Genomic DNA, 20,390 nt, shown 5'->3' on the forward strand with positions numbered 1-20,390 from the left:
TCTCGTGACCCCGGGTCCTTCGCCTGTTCATTCCTACTCCCTCTGCCGCTGCCCTGCGCACTGCTCAGAACCTTCTAGAAGCGTGGCTGTTCGTGCTGTTGCCTGCCTCTCCATACACTCTTTCTTATATTAACTCTAGAACCGGTGCTTTAGAGGGATCATCCTCCCATCCGGTGCTTTCAAGGAGGCGGAAGCTGTTAGCCTCTGTGGGGAGTCATTTAGAATAGAATAGTCTCTTGAGTGTGACCATTAAATAGAACATGATGCCATGACGCCACCAAGATGGCCCTCCGGTCGGAGCGTCCCTCACAAATCCGGGCGTGACGTAAACATACTGCGCCGCTGTGGGAGGAAAGCCCGGCGAGCGGCGCCGGCCGGAAGGGGAGGGGCGCCTGGCCAGGTTTCCTGGCGACGCAGCCCTGCTGGCGACCGCTTCTCCGGCAGGTTTCCTCGTTTCCCTCCTGACGCCTGAGCGTGGCAGTTATGCGTTGGCTATTCTCTGCAACTAGGCTTGTTCCCGCGGTAGCAAGCGCCCGCAGCCTCTCAGGTTAGACTTAACCTCCCACAGTGTCCCCTCCGGAGCTTGCTCTGCGAAGCCTGAGGCGCGCCAAGCCGGATCCAAGTTGGTCTCAGGCGACCCCTGCTTCGGCGGACCCTTCTACCGGGACTTCCACGCCCAAACCCTCTGTGCACTCCTCAAATTTCTTCTCTTCCTCCTACTGCCCCTGACAAAGGGTGGGCCCGGTGTTCTCTGTACCGTTGAGGTATTCTGGGAGTTGAAATGCATGCAGAGAGAAAAGTGTGTGCTGTCTTCCCCGAGGGGCTAAGTCTTGCGGACTCAAGAAACTTGTGTCAGTTATCACACTTGTTCTGGTGACAAGGTGTCTCGCATCAGGTAGCTCTTGTTAGGATAACCTAGTAAGTTTAGGATAACTTAAAATCGTATTTTCGTGTTTTCAAAGAGTTGACGTGAGAGCTGGCTCTCACGAAATGGACGTGAAACGTTAAGTTTAATAATACAAATCCTTTGAGTAGTTCCTCTTGGAAGAGGTAATATTTGGAAATACTCCTGAGGCTTTTTATGTCTGAAAGTTTTGCTTGTAAAGGCAAGGTAGAGTATTCTGGGAATATGGGGGGGAGGATATTTTTACGGTGTATTGTATCGTGAGGAATTAATGCAATAAACATGAAAACTTGATCAGTGAAGGTTGAATCATCTGCCTTTCAGGCAGATCTGCCATTGAATCATATTTTAGTTTTTTGAGGCGATAGATGAATAATGCGTGCATCAGAGCATGTGGTCTGTGACACCAAAACCGTGTCTTGGCATTTATTTATTGTGTTGCTATACTTGAATTTGGACTTCCCTGGTGGCTCAGACGGTAAAGCGTCTGTCTACAATGCGGGAGACCGGGGTTCGATCCCTGGGTCGGGAAGATCCCCTGGCGAAGGAAATGGCAATCTACTCCGGTACTATTGCTTGGAAAATCCCATGGACAGAGGAGCCTGGTAGGCTACAGTGCATGGGGCCACAAAGAGTCGGACACGACTGAGCGACTTCACTTTCATACTTGAATTTATTGATAGTGGGATGGTAATTATAGCAAGACTTACTCCTAACTCTAAAATATGAAAATAAAAAGTAATAATTGTCCAGTGCACAGAACTTGCTCTTTGCTTCTAATAGCTAGGCTGCAGAAATCTGTCCCGAGATCATCGAGAGTAGGTGAATAGATAGGCTGTTAGTCAGTCTTGAACACAAAGGCCATAGCTTATGATTTAGAGCTGGAACCACTGATTTACTTGTGACTTCTCTTTTTTTGTATTTGTTGAGGCTTTGTGTGAAACCTGATTAATCAAGGTTTAGGACAAGGTACTGAATTACACCAGGGCTTCCATGGTGGCTCAGCTGGTAAAGAATCCACCTGCAATGCAGGAGACCTGGGTTCAATCCCTAGGTTGGGAAGATCCCCTGGAAAAGGGAAAGGCCGGCCACCCACTCCAGTATTCTGGCCTGGAGAATTCCATGGAATGTATAGTACATGGGGTCGCAAAGAGTTGAGCACTACTGAGTGACTGTAGTTTAAGTTTTTAGTTTACTGGATTATACACACTAAGATCTTTGAAAAATGTGTTTATCATTCTTCATTTTGCCTCAGTAGAATAAGTAAATTTAACTACCTCTTCTATTAATATCACAATATACATATATAGGGGAATTCCCTCAGTGTAGAATCTGCCTGCAGTTCAGGAGACCTGGGTTCAATCCCCAGGTCGGGAAGATCCCCTGGAGAAGGAAATGGCAACCCACTCCAGTATTCTTGGCCTGGAAAATCCGATGGCCAGAGGAGCCTGGCGGGCTGCAGTCCATGGGGTCTTAAGACCATGGGGTCTCAGTTGACTTAGTGACTAAACCACCACCATACATATATAGGCTTTCTGAATGAATGATCTCATCGGATCTTCACAAGTCCAGTAAGTTAGAGCAAATAGTTTACTGATAGGGAACTGAAACTAACACAGTATCACAAGTAGCAAATCAGGAATGTTTTGTGATTTGCCATATAGTCCTTTTCCTGTTATACTTGTGCTAGGTCTTACTCTAGCTTAGTAGAGTTCTTTGGGAACTTTTTATTGAGCCAGAATAACTTGAGTCAATAACTTTTGAGTTAGGGAGTCATTCTGGACGAATCTCCACTTGCCTAGAGTTACAGTCTAGTCAGATGATAGAGAAGCAACAAATGAGAATATAGCAAAGGATAGTGATTAGAGTCTTGACTCAAGTGACATGGAAGCTCAAGAAAGGCAATATTGTCAAGTGGCCAAGTTGTATCTGACTCTTGGCAACCGGATCTTAGTTCCCTAACTGCTCCCTGCAGTGGAAGTGTGAAGTCTTAACCACTGGACAGCCAGGCAAGTCCTACTTACAGCTGCCATAGTAGGCCTGTTTAAGTGTGTCAGAGTATGTCACTCTTCTCCTCAGAGCCTCCAGTGACTTCCTGTCCCAAATGTTATACCGTAGTTTATACTGTTTTCTGGAAGTCATTGCATACTGTGGACTTCTGTCACCTTTCATACTTCACCTACTTGCTCTCAGAAAGGGCCATGCAGATCTCCTCCACGTTCCTCATGCACCTTATACGACATGCTTTAGGGACATTGGACTTGCTAGTCCTGCTACCTGGAATCCTCTGTGACCAGATATCCACATGGCTTACTCCTTCATTTCACTGAGATCTTTTCTCACATGTAACCATCATTTCACCCTGGCTACCTTGGCTGAAATGTCAATGCTCTTGCTCCAAAACTTCTATGTCCTTCCCCTGATTTTTTTTACTTACACCTATGACTAACATATTTTACTTAGTATTTGTTTATTGTCTCTCTCCAGTCTAAGCTCTGTGACAGCTAAGAGTTTTTTGTTTGTTCATTATTGTATCCCAGGTACCTAGGATACTACCTCACAAATAGTGGGTACTCAAAAAATACCATTGAATGAGTGAAAGAATAAAAATACTAGGATGAAAGCAATGTATTTTGAAAATGAAATAATTACAGGAAGCTAAGAAGTAATTGTGTTGATAATAAATTCATTTAAAGGAAGCCAATATAGTAAAACATTGAGCTCAAACCAGTTGCTCAATATCTGATATATCTGTAACTCTGAAACTCATCTGTTTTTCTTCCATCATAAGCCTAGGTTGCGATGGCTAAAGCTGGTATTTTAGAGTAATGTATTTTTATATCCTGTGTACATACTCAAAAAATTAGAAATAAGTCACTGATGGCCACCCATGCATGATACAGCCACATTGCTCTGAAGAACCCAGGATAAGTCTGGCTTTAAAAAAAAAAAAAAAATGTGGTAAAATACGTGCATGCATGCTATCCCTTCAGTCGTGTCTGACTCTGCGACCCCACGGACTGTAGCCCACCAGGCCCCTCTGTCCCTAGGATTCTCCAGGCAAGAATACCGGATTGGGTTGCCGTTCTCTTTTCCAGGGGGTCTTCCCCACCCAGGGATCAAACCTGCATCTCTGAGATCTCCTGCATTGGCAGCTGAGTTCTTTACCACTAGCACCACCTGGGAAGCCCGGTAGCCAGTTAAAAGTCTGTCTGCTGCTGCTGCTGCTAAGTCACTTCAGTCGTGTCCAACTCTTCGCGAGCCCATGGACTGGGCTACCAGGCTCCTCCATCCATGGGATTTTCCAGGCAGGAGTACTGGAGTGGGTTGCCATTGCCTTCTGCATGTAAAATACATGTAACATCAAATTTTCCATGTTAATAACTTTTAAATAAACAGTTGTGAAAAGATCTCCAGAACTTTTTCATCTTGCAAATCTAAATCTGTATCCACTAACAGCGCTTTGTCCTCCTCCCTGCAGCCCCTGGTAACCGTATTTCCACTTTCTATTGCTATGAATTTGACTTTAGATACCTCATATAAGTAGAATCATGATGTCTCAAAGTTCATCCATGTTGTCACATGTGACAAGGTTTCCTTACTTTTTGAGGCTGAATTCAGAATCTGTGTATGCCTATATGTATAAATATTTATCCATCCACCTGTCAATTGACATTTGGACTGGCTCCACCTCTTGGCTTTTGTGAATAAGTGTGCTATGAACATAGGCGTCCAGATATAAGTGTAGCTATTTTTAACTTAAAATGCCTTTATACGTTCATTTTTAATTTATAGTGTCTTAAGTTGTGTCTGAAGTGCTCTGTGATCACTGAAAAAAGTCATCTCATTAATAACTATGTAGACTGAACCCATGTGTTTTAATACATTTTTAGCTGCTAATGCTTTATGTATGTCAGAAGTCTGTTAAGTAGCTTTAATTAGATCAAAGGAATGATTATAGATTATAGACTTGACTAAAGAAAAGCTTCATAATATATAAGTATGTATGTGATATATATAATATATAAGCATTGCAGGCAGATTCTTTACCATGTGAGCCATAAGGAAAACCCAAGAATACTGGAGTGGGTAGCCTATCCCTTGGGCTTCCCTGGTGGCTCAGAGGTTAAAGCGTCTGCCTGCAATGCAGGAGACCTGGGTTCGATCCCTGGGTCAGGAAGATCCCCTGGAGAAGGAAATAGCAACCCACTCCAGTATTCTTGCCTGGAGAATCCCATGGACAGAGGAGCCTGTTGGGCCACAGTCCACAGGGTTGCAAAGAGTCGGACACGACTGAGCAACTTCACTCACTCACTCACTCAGCCTATCCCTTCTGCAGCATATCTTCCCAACCCAGGAATCGAACCGGGGTCTCCTGCATTGCAGGGGGATTCTTTACCAACTCAGCTATGAGGGAAGTCCATATAAGCATTTATCTCAAAAACAAAAAGTAAAATAATCGTTGCTGTTTTCTAAACTCTTAATATCACTGTTACCACGATTCATCTTTTCCTAACAAATCTAATCCAAACGACCACTCATCAGATGTCTACAATCCTGCTAAGCACGTTAAAAACATAATCTTAGTGTAGTATTAAACAAATATTATCTACAAGACTAACAGAAACACACACAGAGTTGTGTTCAAATGTTATATGAACATAATGTGTCTGAAGAATCAATTTAACGATTCCTTTTAGTTGACTTCTTCTTCTGTACTTCTTTATGCTTCTTTTTTTTCCTCGTACCACCTTCTTTGAATCCTGCTGAGAAAATAGAGGGATTCCAGTTGCTGGTGACCCAAGTTATACCCTGCTCATCATTGTTTGCATGTTTGGGGCTGCAGGACTTTGGTGAATAATTGTTAAATGACTGTCTTCTCCAACAATATTCTTCAGCAAAGCCCTCTTCATCTGCCACACCATTTAAAAGAAAGGACTTCAACTCACTGTCGTCTTCATCTCTCTCTAGGTCATCCTCAGTAATTCTTTTTGTATTGGTATTTCTGCCATTAACAATCTTACCTGAAGTTGTAACAGTAATGTAGTTGTCCATCCCACTATCATCAAATGCCAGGGAAGAAAATGAATAAAGTCCCTCATGGCCCAGTGAACCAAATGGTGTATATCCTATATCATATGAAGAAAATCTCTCAAAAACTGGGTATTCACTGGATGTAGAGAAAAAGGATCTTGCACCTCTGTTTCTGCTTCCATAGGAGCTCCTTGAATTATTTAAAAGGTCTTCAAGTGAGTCTTCAAAGAAATGAAATGAAAATGGGTCCCTTTCACCAAAAATTTCTTTGAAGACATCATCTGGCTTACGGAATGTGAAGCCGTATTCAGAAGAATCGTCGAAATCACTTCCACCTCCACCGTTTAGTCCTTCTTTGCCATATTTATCGTAAATGTCCCGTTTTTCATCATGTGATAATACCTCATATGCCTCAGCTACTTCTTTGAATTTCCTCTCGGCTTCTTCTTTGTTTTCTGGATTTTTATCTGGGTGCCATTTAAGTGCCACTTTTCGATAAGCCTTTTTAATGTCCTCAGGTGAAGCATGTCTCTCCAATCCTAGAACTTGGTAGTAATCCACCATGTTTTTAACAGATGGTTGGAAAGGGCTGCTCTAGGGAGTGAGAACCGTAGTTTCCTCTCAGCTCAGGCTCTGCTGGTGCTGGTGGTAGAGGCAGTGACTGTAAATAGGCATTTTTACATTGAGGACAATGTTATTACCTTGGACCACTGCTAGGAGATGTTAGGATACTGATTATGTGGCAAGCAGACTTACAAGCTTATGTCAGAGGGCTGCATTGTGGTGTCACTCTGGGCTTGGTGTAGGGACCAGACCTTCTAAATGGAGCTAGTCCAGAGTCAAACCAGACCATCCTTAACCCTCTGGACTGTTTTTCCTATGTTTTCCTAGAAGCCTCAAACAGTGCCCCATAAACCAGCGGAACCTGTTATAGTACGGCCGCAGCATGCCCCTTGCATAATATGACCTCTGGGTTACTGAGCTTTAATAACCTACTTCTTAGTTCTTCCATGTTTTGGTTTGGAAAAATGAAGAATTTGTGAACTCTGAAAAAGTACTCAAGCACTTGACATACTTATTTCAACCTTAGAAAGTCATTATATTGGTTTCCTGAGACTACCATAACAAATTAATACAAACATGTCTGCTTAAAACAGTAGAGGACTTCCCTGGTGGTCCAGTGGATAAGAATCCCCAGTGCAGGGAACATAGGTTCGATCCCTGGTCCAGGAAGATTCCACATGCAACGGAGCAACTAAGCCCGTGTGCCACAACTGCTGAGCCCAAGCGCTGCAACTACTGAAGCTGCACCTCGAGCCGTGCTCCGCAACGAGAGAAGCCACCCGGTGAGAAGCTCATGCACCACAACAGAGTAGCCCCCGCTCTCCACAGCTGGAGAAAACCCACACACAGCAACGAAGACCCAGCACAAGAAAAATTTTTTAAAAATAAATACATTAAAAAAAATATATAGAAATGCATTGTCTCACAGTTCTGGAGACCAGAAGCTTGACATTGTGTGTCAGCAGGGCTCCATTCCTTCCAAAGGCTCTAGGAGGGACTCCATCCTTTACGTCTCAGCTTCTGGTGGCTCTGGGTATTCCTTGGCTTGTGGCCACATCGCTCCTATTTCTGCCTCCGTGGTTACATTGCTTCCTTCTCTTCTGTCTCTCTCCTCCCTCTGCATTTCTCTCGTAAGGACACAGGTCATTGGATTTAGGACTGACCCAGATAATGCAGGATGATCTTTTTATCTCAAGTTCCTTAATCTAGTTTTACATCTGCAGAAACCTTTCTTCCAAATTAACAGTCACAAGGTCTGGGGAATTACAGCATAGACATATCTTTTGGGGGCTACCATGCAAAATATTGCAGTGATAAAACCGTTTTAGGGCACTGAGACAAACTTTTTTAATGAAACAGGGATTAAAAATAACAATCATAGGAAGAATAGTATTCAGTGAAATTTAAATACATACACTGTCATTCCTACTTGATAATCCCTACTAGAACCTTTAGCTTTGTGTAGACGTTCACATTTTGCTGTTGGAGTGATTGTATGTATGCAGGGAGATTGTATGGCACTAACAATGTCATTGGGAATTTGGCAGAGAGGACTTACTGAGTGGCAGGGTGGAGGGGAAAGAGCAAAGATTTTGAAGTTAAAACTGAATTTAAATCCTAGCTTTCTAAGTACTGCATGAGAAAGTGGAAGTGTTAGTTCCTCAGTCATGTCCGACTCTTTGTGACTCTGTGGACTAGAGCCTGCAAGGCTCCTCTGTCCATGGAATTCTCCAGGCAAGAATACTGGAGTGGGTTACCATTCCCTTCTCCAGGGGATCTTCCTAACCTGGGGATCAAACCCAGGTCTCCTGCATTGCAGGTAGACTATTTATCCTATGAGCCAACATTGCCCAAATTACTTCAGAATCTAATTCCTTATTTGTTTTTTGTTTTTTTTTAAAGCGATAATGCCAACCTCGTGACAGTTAAAAATCTAATTCCTTAGTTTGGTGTACAAAGCCTTTAGGTGTCTGATCCTTATCTTGCCGATATTTTACTTTCCCTCCAGCAGCAGCACTGACCTGAAACTCTTTTTCCGTCCCTCTTCCCTTAGTAAGCACACACGCACATGTAAGCACGGTGTCTTCTATGCCTTCCCTTTCGTGTCTCATTCATGATACCTTCCACTCCCCTTGTCGCTTTCACTTGACCAGTTCCTGCTCAGAGTAGGCGGCACCTACTTCTGCAGCCCCACAGGAGCACCGATTGTGTGCTGCTCTGTTCCCCAGAGCTCTGTGTCCTGTCTTTGTCACCGAGACAGCATTGTTTTAGTCTTGTGCTCTCAGAAACCTTGTGTATGAATCCACCACTGTGCTCACCATGTGGCATTGCTCTGTCTCACATCCGCTAGACTATATATTCTTTTAAGACCAGGGCAGATAGTCTTATGTTATTCTTGTGTTTTTTCCAGCATGTGCCAGTCACACACTTAATAGATCTCATTGAATACTAGAGTATTGAACTCTAGTATTCAGTACTGGTATTGAAGGTTACTAGCTTCTTGTGTACTAACTGTGATTAAGCATTTTTCATACATTATTTCTTCTAGCTCTAACATTCCAAGATTAAATGAGATAGTATGTGCATATTTCCCCAGACTTCACATATTCTCAGTAAAAACATTCACTTTTTCTAAATTTTAGGGCACAGCGTAACACTACTTCAATGAAATGCTTCCTACCCCTTCCCCTGCTTTTGTCTGTTTTCTTTCTTCTGTTCCCTTAGCTCCTTATTCATATGCTAATCATACTGTGGGTATGTATGCCTCTATTATGTAATAGTATACCAAAGTCACTCAAGGTAAAAAGAGTCTTATTTCTATATCCCTGAGGCCCAACACAGGCTCTGGCTGGCTCAGAGGAAGAGCCATGCAAATATTGAAGGAGATACCGATTTGCATTTTTCTAAAGCAACCTACTGCTGGAGCCAGATAAATGTGTATGTACTGTGAGGACTAGCTAGATGCACTGTTCCATTTCATCGTCCTTATTTTTCCTTCAGGATGCTTGTCATGTTCTCGGCGAAGATACTCCCTGCAGCCCATCCCAGAGAGGAGGATTCCAAACCGATACTTAGGCCAGCCCAGCCCCTTTACACACCCACACCTCCTCAGACCAGGTAAGGCCTTTGACCTGTAATGACCGTCTCTCTCTTCAGATGCTTTGTCTAGAACCGTGCCATCCAGTAGAATTTTTTAATTAATGTAAATTTAAATAGCTGTAGGGCTAATAGTACTGTTTAGACAGCACCATCTAGGGGAATAAATAGGATTAGGCTAAAATTCAAAAGTATCAGTGAAAAAAATATGTATTTCAAGATGTTTTTAAAGAAATGTTTCCTAAAACATGATTTCTAGAACTGTGTTCTGACTATCGATTCATTGTGAACTGTATTAAAGACATGTTAGGAAACATTTTTCTTGAAAACATGAAATGCTCATTTCAGTATTAACAAAAATATTTCTATAGAGACTACACAAGATTTCCAGATGTGATTGTCCCAGCTTTGAGAGGTGATAACGATGATAAAGATGATGCAAAAAGTTGATAAAAGTTTACTTCACCAATTTTTATAAATTGGTAAAGGTTTACCTCACTGATTTTTTTTCTGCTCTAAGACTCCAATATTGCTGCTAGAAGATATGTCATTCTGTTGTTCAAATTCATGCCTAAGGTTTCTTTGTCTTGTTTTTTCAAAGAGACAGTTAAGTGATGAACTATGATGAATGAATATCATCCCAAAGAAGTAGGTAGGATGAAACCAAATGCTTTGTAGAAAATGCAGTCAGGTTTTCCCAGGCTTCTGCCATGGGAAGTTAAATCTGTATTTACTGTGTAAGCCTAGATTATTAACACGGTCTGAATTGCCTTTGGAAATATGTTGCTCTTTCACTATCTCCACTCAGTGAATGATACCAGTGTGTCTGTCAGTGAGGGCTTCCTGTTGCTGATCTTCATCAGACTAGAGTACCTGCTGCGAAGTCGGCTGAGACTCAGGAAATGCAGCTCACCACTGAAACACACAAGAAATCAGAGTTTTTCAAAGCTGTAAGGTAAGCTTTGTAGCAGTACAGTTGGTGCTGATTTAAATATTTCTCTATCCAGTCAACCTGCCTGTAGCTTCAGTTTGATATTAAGTTTTACCAGCTTTGAAAATTACTGATTTCTCGTGGTGAGATACTTTTACATGGTGAGCTGCATTTTCCAGGTCTTGAAACTAGTAATCATCCTCAGGGTGATGGCCTCTGTGTCTAGACTGTTAATTCTTTTACGTGCACGGTAACCATGTAAAAAGTGGGTATGAGTAAGCATACACATACAAGTTCATATGTTCACATATACTATGGGGAGAGAGGAATGCACGTCCTAATCGTTATCCTCCTGGACAGTAAGGATTGGTGTAAGTGAGAAGGGATAGACGTGGATGGAATTTGAAAGAACTGTCATTGTGAAAGAAGCCATCACATACAATTTCCAAGTATTCATCACTTATTTTGCACCATGTAGAGATGCAGAACTTATCAAAGTGTTCAAATAACTGTGGGGTGTAGGAAAAGTCAGTTATTAAGAAAAATTAAAAGACATGCAATCCTTTTTTTTAAATCTCTTACAGACCTAAAGTCAGTTTGTTCGTTTGAAATATAAAATTATGTTTCTATGATATGTTTTGCTCCCAAAGGTTTCGTGTTTGGCATGTTTTCCCAATACTTGCCAGTACTTTAAACTTTTGGAAAACATCTCAGTCATTTTCCTAATTATTATACAAGTTCTACATATATTATAGGCAAATTAAAGAATACAGATAAGCATAATTTTTTTTAAAAATTACTCATAATTCCACCATTTAGAGAAAACAACTATTGAGATTTTAGTGCTTTCTTTTTCTAGACTTATTTCTTACATCGAATTGTGTGTGCATGTATACACACTCTCTATACTGATCAATTATTTCCTTAAAATAAATTCTTAGTGGGACTTCCCAGGCAGTCCAGTGATTAGGACTCAGTACTTCACTCGGTGGCCCAGGTTCAGTCCCTGGTCGGGGAATTAAGATCCCACAAGCCATGTGGCAAAAAAAGAAAAACCCCAAATTCTTAGAAGTGAAATTACTGCATCAACACCTGAATTTTGAATTTCCCTGGATTTCTTTTGGCCATACCTATGCGTTTCCCGAAGCAACAGTAACTTGGAAGATATCAGCAGAAGGACGTAGGAGATAAAGGAGTTCTGTGTTGGCTGTGCTTACTACTGCCTTAGATGGAAATAAAGAGTCAGATTCACTCCCCTAAGTCCTCTCAGTGATTTTTGAAACTTGTCCTTTGCTTAAAGAAGTCTGAGCATTATAGGATATTTCTTCTTTTTATGACATTGCCATCTCTGTGTTAAGAACCATGTATGTAGAGACAGAAATGTCAGTTCATCCTCCTTGATCATTAACATGCCTTCTACTTAGTATCTATCACCAAGAAGAAAAGGGATTCCATGAAGGAAGGCAAGTGGCATTTTGAGCTAAATACCATTATGAACCATGAGTCTACTTTTACAGTATCTGTACGGGAAAGACACTTAGTTCCTTGACATTGCAAGGTGTGCAGCTTCATCAACAGTTCCCTTCCAGAGGATAGGAAAAATTAGTGCCTAATTAAGTATTATTTCCAAAAACCTATATTTCTAACATTTTTATGTTCCTAAGCAAAACTAATTTTGGAATATGTGATATAGTTTGGAGCTTAAAAAGGGGTTATTCAAAGAGTTGGGCTTATCAGAATGACTTGTCTGACCTATGCAGAACCACTTCTTGGTTTTCTTTCAACTACAGCAATGACTAGATTCACTGGAACATAATCAGAACACAACTGTGTGGCCCAGAATTTGAGGGAATGCCTTTACCATGAACTTTTTTGTCCCTTATCATCAAATAATGGCTAAGACTGTACGGTTATTGTTAAGTGTAATATTTAAAATGATGAAAAGAAAGGTTCTAGAGTGGATTATACATAATCATTCCCTAATCTTCTTCACTTGAAAGTTTCAAAACCAGTTAGTTATCATCTTTAGTGATAGTTTAGTTGTAGTTCTGCCTTAAGCAAGGGGTGTATTTTTTTTTTTTAAGTTTTGTTAAACATGATTGACTTTAATAGTATCTAAAAGATCAAGATTTATTTCAGTGGGGTGAGATTTTTATACTATTATAGATACTACAGAAACACCTTGTGCATATTTCTTGTCCATATCAAGAAATTCTCTGGGGTAAAGATTAGCACGAATCTACCCCAGGAAAGGATTGGAAATCTCCTAAGAACTGAATAATAAAAGTCTCCTGAATGACTCGAAACTCATTCTTGTCATTGTGCAAGAAAGCCAGATAATTTGGGGCTTTCATGTAAAAACAATTACTTTTATAAAGATAATGATTGTCCATATACCTACATACAACAATATAACTCATACCCCATTCAAGATATAGAACATTGCCATCAACCTAGAAGGTCCTCGCATACCCTTCTAGTCAATCCCATCTCCATCCTTAACCACTGGCCTCGTTTCTATCAGCATGCTTGTTTTGTCTGTTCTTGAGTTTTGTGGAAGTGAAGTCATACAGTATGAACCCTTTTTCTCTAGCTTGTTTTGCTCAGTATATGCAAATAAAATCCATTTAGAGATTTTTTTCAATTATTTGGTCATTTCATTTTTTCAGAGATATCTATGTTTTACGTTGTAAAGGAAATGTTTGTTAACTTTTTCTTTATCCTCGTTTTCCAACTATATAGTAATAGATCATTTTATGCACTTCTTTCTTATTACACAATAAAAGCTACCTAATATTAAACAAAATTCAGGGACACTTCTTCAAATCAGACCATGTTAAAATCTTAACCTAGGGACTTCCCTGGCAGTTCAGTGGTTAAGACTCCTCTCTTCCACTGCAGGGGGCACAGGTAGGGGAACTAAGAACTCACATGCCACAAGGCACAACCAGAAAAGAAAAAAATCCTAAGCTAGTTAGTTTCAGGAAGTAATTAAAATACATACCTAGATTGTAGCAAAGACTTGCATCTTTCCATCCATATTCAGTCTTCATAAAACTCCTCTCTGGGTTTTCTGCCTGGCTGATAAAATATGAAGAACATTTTTTTGTTGTCTTCAGAGGCCCAGTTCTCGATATCCTGGAAGAGCTTTTCTTCTTGGCAGCCGACTCTCGAGATTGATTATGAGACTTTGCTATTTAGAGTCCAGATTGTGACATCTAGGCACTTGATTGACTAAATAAGCTTGTTCGAGTAGCCCCTCTATCCTTAATTGACTTCAAGTGACAAAATACTGACTGTGCCTTTTAATACTTTACAGTTTGATGAAATTACCCATAAAGTCTATTCAGATACAATTTTATCTGAAGAAATTCAGGCTACATTGACTATAATGGTTAGTTCTATGACCAAAGGTCATAATAACTGTCAGGTTTACCTGTAGAGTTAAAGTTCATTGCTTTATCACACTTTTACCCCTCCTTCAATTGATAAGAAAAGGTATGTTTTTCCTTGGATACTTTTTCTGTTGTGACCAAGAGTTCCTTGAAATTTCAGAAGTTTAGAAGCATTTAGTTAATAGTCACTCTATAGTGTTTATAATTAGTAAGCTTGGGGAAATGTAGCCAGTGTTTTAAATATTTCTCATATAATCATTTGTATGAAATTACATTCAGCAATGGTGAATGCTTAAAGAATGTGAAAGATGGTTTTGCAATCCTGCTTTGATTTTTAAATAATTTTTATCTTTTTTCAGAAGTTACTTCCTAATACGCTATGTGTATACTATTATTAACGAAAATGAGATAACACGTTCATTAATTAAGATCATTAATACTGTGAGTTTTCTTTCAAAAATTTTTTTAAAAACACAAAATGAATTGATTTTTTAAGTTTAGTTTTGTTACATGGACTAAGGCTGTGAAATAACCAAAAGTGAAGCACAAAGGGAAAGGGACAAAAGTAAAACAAAAAAAGGAAAAGTTGGATAATTCACTTGTTATAAGCAGCCTCTGCTTTTAGAAAAGAGTGTGTGCTGTTTGTGGTAAACTGGGAAATTTCCAATATTGAGTAACAGCAACAGAATTAACATGAATAATTATCAGGGAGATAAATAGTTAAGCTATTCTTAGGCTCTGGTACAAAGTTCAGTATTCTGCGGTGGAGCCCTAGGGTACTTTTAGCCAGCTTAATCCTGAGAGAAAGAAATGTGCTCTGAGCTCTTCTAGGACCAGCTCTCTTGCTTTCCCGATTCAAATTGTCACAAGACCCCTCATTTATCTATCTTGTTTCTCCCCAATTTCGTTAATAAAAATGTCGGTGTTTCTATTGTAGGTAAATAAAAGTTAAAAATTATTAATGGGATACAGCTACAGGTAGAACAACTAGACACTCCCCAAGTAAGCAGAAACAACTGAGCTGCACGTACTGGACATGAGTACTGACTGGGAAAACTTGAAGAACTTTGATCCACCAGTTTCTCTCCTGGGGCTGTCCCACAGAAATCAAAGCACCAGTGTGCGTAGCGCATGAAGGCACCCTATGGATAAGTATAAAGATATTTATTATGATAGCAGAAAGTTATATAAATGCCCAGCAGTAGGGAAATTAATCAGGAAATTATGATACAGTGCCCCCAAGAAATAATATGGAGACATCAAGCAGAATGAGTTGAAGTTATGCCAGATGAGTTGGTGGGAGGGATTTCTATGAGGTATTGTTGTGTTAGAAAAGCAATATGAAGAAAAGACTGTGTGGTGTCCCATTTTTGTAAAACACTAGGGACTCATAAAACCCTGAATGCAGGTAATATGTATGCGTTTATATGAATATTGAGAAAAATAGGAAAGGATATGATGTTGTTGTTCAGTCACTAAGTCCTGTTGTTGTTGTTTAGTTACTAAGTCATGTCTGACTCTTTGTGATCCCCTGGACTGTAGCAGGCCAGGCTCCTCTGTCCTCCACTATCTCCCGGAGTTTGCTCAGATTCATGTCCATAATTGTCTCCGCTCTTCTCCAATAGCATCTTTCACACCTTCCAACCTGCGGGGGGGCTCATCTTCCAGTGTCGTATCTTTTTAAAAAGCCTCTTCATACTGTTCATGGGGTTCTCACAGCAAGAATACTGGAGCGACTTGCCATTCCCTTCTCCAATAAACCATGTTTTGTCAGAGCTCTTCATTATGACCGTCTATCTTGGCTAGCCCTGCACAACATGGCTCATAGCTTCATTGAGTTATACAAGTTCCTTCCCCCATGACAAGGCTGTGATCCATAAAGGGGAAGTTTACTTACTAGAATACAAACCGTGGGGATGGCTCTAATGTGGGTAGAAGGAGGGAAGGGGAATGAGGGCTCAAATAATGAAGAAATGGTGGGGGGGAGTATGGTGTGAGTACATTTATATACAACTATAAGATGTATATATGGAAAAGAAATAGTTAATTTTTTAAAAAGTAGATCAAAGGAACAAATGAGCATGAACAGGGTTAGTTAAAGTGTTTTGAATGAGAAGGGTCTAAAAGCAAACATCTTGAGCTTCAAGTCTTGGAGTGGAATTGCTTTGGAAGAAGAAATTTTAGAAAAGGGGCACATTGTAAGAAAGGTAATAGGGAAAGAACAAGTTGGACTTGAGACTTAGAAGTAATTAATTTCACAATAATTGGAGGAATACTAAGAAAAAAGTTTAAGTCTCCAAAGACCACATATTGTGTATTTTCATTTATATGAAATCTCTATAATAGACAAATCCATAGAGACGGAAAATAGCGGTTTTCAAAGGCTGGGGTGGATTCAGAGGAAACAGAATGACTGCTAATTGGTGCGGAGCTTCTTTTTGGAGTGATGAAATTTTCTCAAATTGTTTTGGGTAATGGTTGCACAAATCTGTGAATATACCAAAAAGCGTTGAATTCTATACTTGTACGTGGGTGAATTGTATAGTATGAAAATATCTCAGTAAAGCTGTTACCAAAAGTGTTGGCCAGATAAGTTGAAGTTACCTGGTAGAGAACATTAATATGTTAATATTAAATGTAAGTGTCGAAATAGCTTAATTGTTTGAATTTGATCTAATGGACAATAGGAAACCCTTATAGGTTATGAGTATGGAGTGGACCGTCCACGGTGTCCCTTTTTTAGCCTCTTTATCTCTCTATTTGAGATTTTAATTGTAAGAGTATATACTCCCTGAAGCAAAATTCAAATAATAAAAAAATCATGTTAGAGAATTTCAGTTTATCTCATTCTCCATAGGTTACCACTATAAAAATTGTGATTCTTTTCCAAACTTTTCTAAATTCTTTTTTTTCCTCTCTCCTTTAATTTTTTTTTTTAATAATGCGAACATATTGTCCATCTTGATATTTCACTTCTTATATACAGCAGTGTTTCATGGCCATTTTCTCATACTTGCATATGGAGACTGGATACCACAGGGAATAATAATTATTTTCCCACATCACAAAGTCATTGTGAAGATTAATAAGTTGATTGTTGTTGTTCAGTTACTAAGTCATGTCCAACTCTTTGTGACCCCATTGAACTGTAGCCCACCAGGTTCCTCTGTCCATGGGATTTTCCAGGCAAGAATACTGAAACGGGTTGCCATTTCCTTTTCCGAGGGATCTTCCCAACCCAGGGATTGAACCCGCATCTCCTGCATTATCAGGTGGATTCTTTACCACTGAGCCATCAGGGAAGCCCAAAAAAGTTGATACATGTAAATAATTAGAATAGTACAGACACATAGTAAGCATTCAGTAAGCATTAGATGTTGTTTTACTCTTAATATTGTTAAGTTCAGGCTTAGGAAACAACTGTTTTAGTAGTTCTTTTGTTTGAGAACCTGAAGTGAAAGCAGGCATAATTTCCATTCAGAAGTGAAGCATTCACACAGGCATCACTGGGCTAGCAGCCAGGCAGTCTTCTAGGTACTAGTATTAAGAACTAAGACATAACCCTTCAAAGGTTCTTAAAATGGGTTGTTTGAGTGAGCTTAAGGGAATCTGAGACTCTTGAAATTATATGTCAAAAGTTTGTATGTGCCTACACGGAGTTTAGTAAACAGAATAAATCCGTAGCTTTCAAAAGATTCTCTAGGACATCTTTAAGTCTTTAAGAACCACTTACTTTATCGGATTTGATTCTCATGACATCCCCAAGAGGTAGATAATATTACTAGAGTTCAAAGCCCTGCTATATTCCAGTTGTTATTCTGGGCCCTGAGAATATAGCATTGGGCAAACAGACAAAATTCGATGTCTTCAAAGAACTTATATTCTTTTGGGGAAGTCTTACACAGAAAATGTGATCCTTCTCCTCACCTTGTATATTGAAACTTAAGGGCAACTTGGATTGTGTCCCTGAGAGTGCCTTCCACATAATAATTAATAAATATTTGAGCGAATGAGTAAAAGAATGAACCAGAGAGCTGGAAAAGATCTTAAGGGGTCGTGATCCCAGTTTTCAGGCAGGACCACATTTAACTATCATTTCTTCCAAATTTTTGCAGTGGAATGGAAATTTGAAACCTGGGTTATCTCCTTAATTTTGCCATGTGCTATGAGGAGATTGGGCATAAATTGAAGAAATGAACTTGAGTGTATCCATCTAATATTAAACTATCTTAAGTATCAGTACTCTGCCACTATAGAAATGCAAAGCTTCACTGTTATCTGTCATTTCTAGGGGAGGTGACGCCAGGACTATCCCAGGTGGAATATGCCCTTCGCAGACACAAACTAATGTCTCTGATCCACAAGGAAGCACAAGAGCAGAGTGGTACAGACCACACAGTGGTACTGCTGTCCAACCCTACGTACTACATGAGCAATGATATCCCCTATATTTTCCACCAAGACAACAATTTCCTGTACCTGTGTGGATTCCAGGAGCCCGATAGCATTCTGGTCCTTCAGAGCCTCCCTGGCAAGCAGTTACCAGCACACAAGGCCATGCTTTTTGTGCCTCGGAGAGACCCCAGTCGAGAACTTTGGGATGGCCCTCGATCTGGCACCGATGGAGCAATAGCTCTAACTGGAGTGGATGAAGCCTATACACTGGAGGAATTTCAACATCTTGTACCAAAGCTGAAAGGTAACAGATAGGAGCAGAACTCAGATCACAGGCCAGGTTGGGACTAAGACCTTCTTGACCATTTGTTCTTCCTTTGCTAAAACTATTAGCATGGCAACATTTCCCTTGGCACTGTGAAAGAATATAAAGCTTTTCCATAAGACTTTAAGGATTTCCTTTATTCGTTTGCTAAATCTTCATTAGATTATTCATTCAGAGACTGTCTGTTCTAGTGTGAAATCCCAGAAAGAGGATTTTAATGTGGAGGATGGACATGGGCCAGTCTTCAAGATAACTGACCAGTCCGTTGACCCTTGCCTACTACTTATCTTACCACTTTTGCCAACTCTTCAAAAATGGACAATATTCTCAAAGAATGGTTTATCCTTCACCAGCAGCAGAAACACCTGGTGATGCGTTATAGAATTACAAATGCAGACTAGATACTGGAAGTGTAAAATCTGTGGCTCCCACTTCATACCTCCTATCAGAATCTGCATTTTAACAAGATTCTCCAGTGGTTCATGTACACAGTTGAGTTCATGCCCCTTGAAAAACATGACTTTCTCTATGTTTATTCTGGTAGAATTGTGATCACTCAATGTTTTGAGACTCCTTTTCTAGAACTTTTCAGAGTGTATACTACGTTATAAACTATCCTTAGTGATTCTTATACATCTACAGCTCTAGGAAGTATTTTACTTTTTAGTGTCCAAAAGTCACTTAGAGCCACATTTGGTAAATAAGATAGATGGTCAAGTTATAAAATACTGATTTTAGACAAAATAAGGTATTTGATTGTAAAATTTCAGTCTGACATTCTTGTAAGATATATAAACATTTCTGAAGTCATTCTCTTATTAAAAGAGGATTTCAAAATTGCTTCCAACAATCCTGGATTGAAAGTTTTAAAAAGGTTGGCCTATGACTTTATAAAATGACAGCAAATAGTCATGGTTGTTTTACTTTTTAAAAACTACAACTAAATTTGTGTTAAAAGTAAGATTAGAGTTTGACATGTAGTCTATATTTAAAATCATTTTTATTTTAAAAAGTAAAAATATTTTGGAGATTGTATCACTAATGCATACCCAATCAAAATTTTTAGGGCTTTTCCCCCCTCTTCTGTCCCCAGTCCACTGTATGAAACGTAGAAATCTTCAGATTTAAATTGTTGGGAATACTACTCATAGGTTTCTGTCAGAAAATAAAAAGGGGGGGAAACAAATAGAGACATGGTGTAAGTGGAAAAAATTTTCCTGGTGTGCCTTATCTTAAGTCTCGAGCAAAACTCAACCATTTCCTTGGGTCTACAAAGTGGAGAGGTGAACTGTGGTTGTCTGTAATGAGAACACATGGCAGATGAAAGAGGACGGGTATTCTGGATGAATGTGGATTATCAGCTGTGAGACCCCCTCCCACCCGTACTGAGACTGTTTGAAACTCAGGGATGGAGCACTTTTAACCATGAGGTTGTGAGCTGAGTACTTTCTCTGTCCTTCTGTGTCCAGTTATTTAACAGTACCTCTAGCTGACTTGTGGTTTGGAGAACAGTTGTCGCAATTGTTCTTAAACGGTTAAAAATAATCAAAGCTTGAGTAAAGCTCTAGTTTCATCTATTGTCTTTACAAAAAAACACTGAGGTTTGAGGGCAGAAAAAGCTGTATATCCAGTCTCAGAATATCTTGCCATTTTCAGGAAGGGCCTTCCCAATGACTTATGACCCATTCCTTTAGGTCCTGAGAGAGTGTGTTCAACCCTTTAGAGTTTATACTACACATTTAAAAA

The 20,390-nt window shown here is 39.8% G+C and overlaps 2 protein-coding genes across 10 annotated transcripts in view; one reads left to right on the top strand and one right to left on the bottom strand.

Moving 5' to 3' along the window:
* The first annotated feature begins 29 nt into the window (after nucleotides 1–29).
* The window catches only part of XPNPEP3 (X-prolyl aminopeptidase 3), a 44,379-nt gene continuing 24,018 nt past the window's right edge, over nucleotides 30–20,390 (top strand). For 3 of the 9 annotated variants that reach the window (XM_086402985.1, XM_086402992.1, XM_086402991.1), the window contains exons 1-3: nucleotides 342–547; nucleotides 9,503–9,619; nucleotides 18,216–18,623. In XM_086402985.1, the coding sequence (XP_086259111.1) occupies nucleotides 484–547; nucleotides 9,503–9,619; nucleotides 18,216–18,623 (589 nt within the window). In that variant the 5' untranslated portion in view covers nucleotides 342–483. Of the gene's footprint in view, nucleotides 548–6,768; nucleotides 7,285–9,502; nucleotides 9,620–10,406; nucleotides 10,554–14,861; nucleotides 18,624–20,390 lie in introns of those variants that run through there. The other 6 variants (XM_086402986.1, XM_086402990.1, XM_086402989.1 and 3 more) reach the window with 5 other exon arrangements.
* Nucleotides 5,543–6,701, bottom strand: DNAJB7 (DnaJ heat shock protein family (Hsp40) member B7). Its single transcript, XM_086402997.1, has one exon. The coding sequence runs from the start codon at nucleotides 6,500–6,502 to the stop codon at nucleotides 5,588–5,590; it is 915 nt and encodes a 304-aa protein (XP_086259123.1). The 5' UTR covers nucleotides 6,503–6,701; the 3' UTR covers nucleotides 5,543–5,587.

Source organism: Bos grunniens, chromosome 5 (genome assembly GCF_055505025.1).
Source record: "Bos grunniens cultivar Pamir isolate PY7600 chromosome 5, Bosgru_T2T1.0, whole genome shotgun sequence".
Lineage (NCBI taxonomy): Eukaryota > Metazoa > Chordata > Mammalia > Artiodactyla > Bovidae > Bos > Bos grunniens.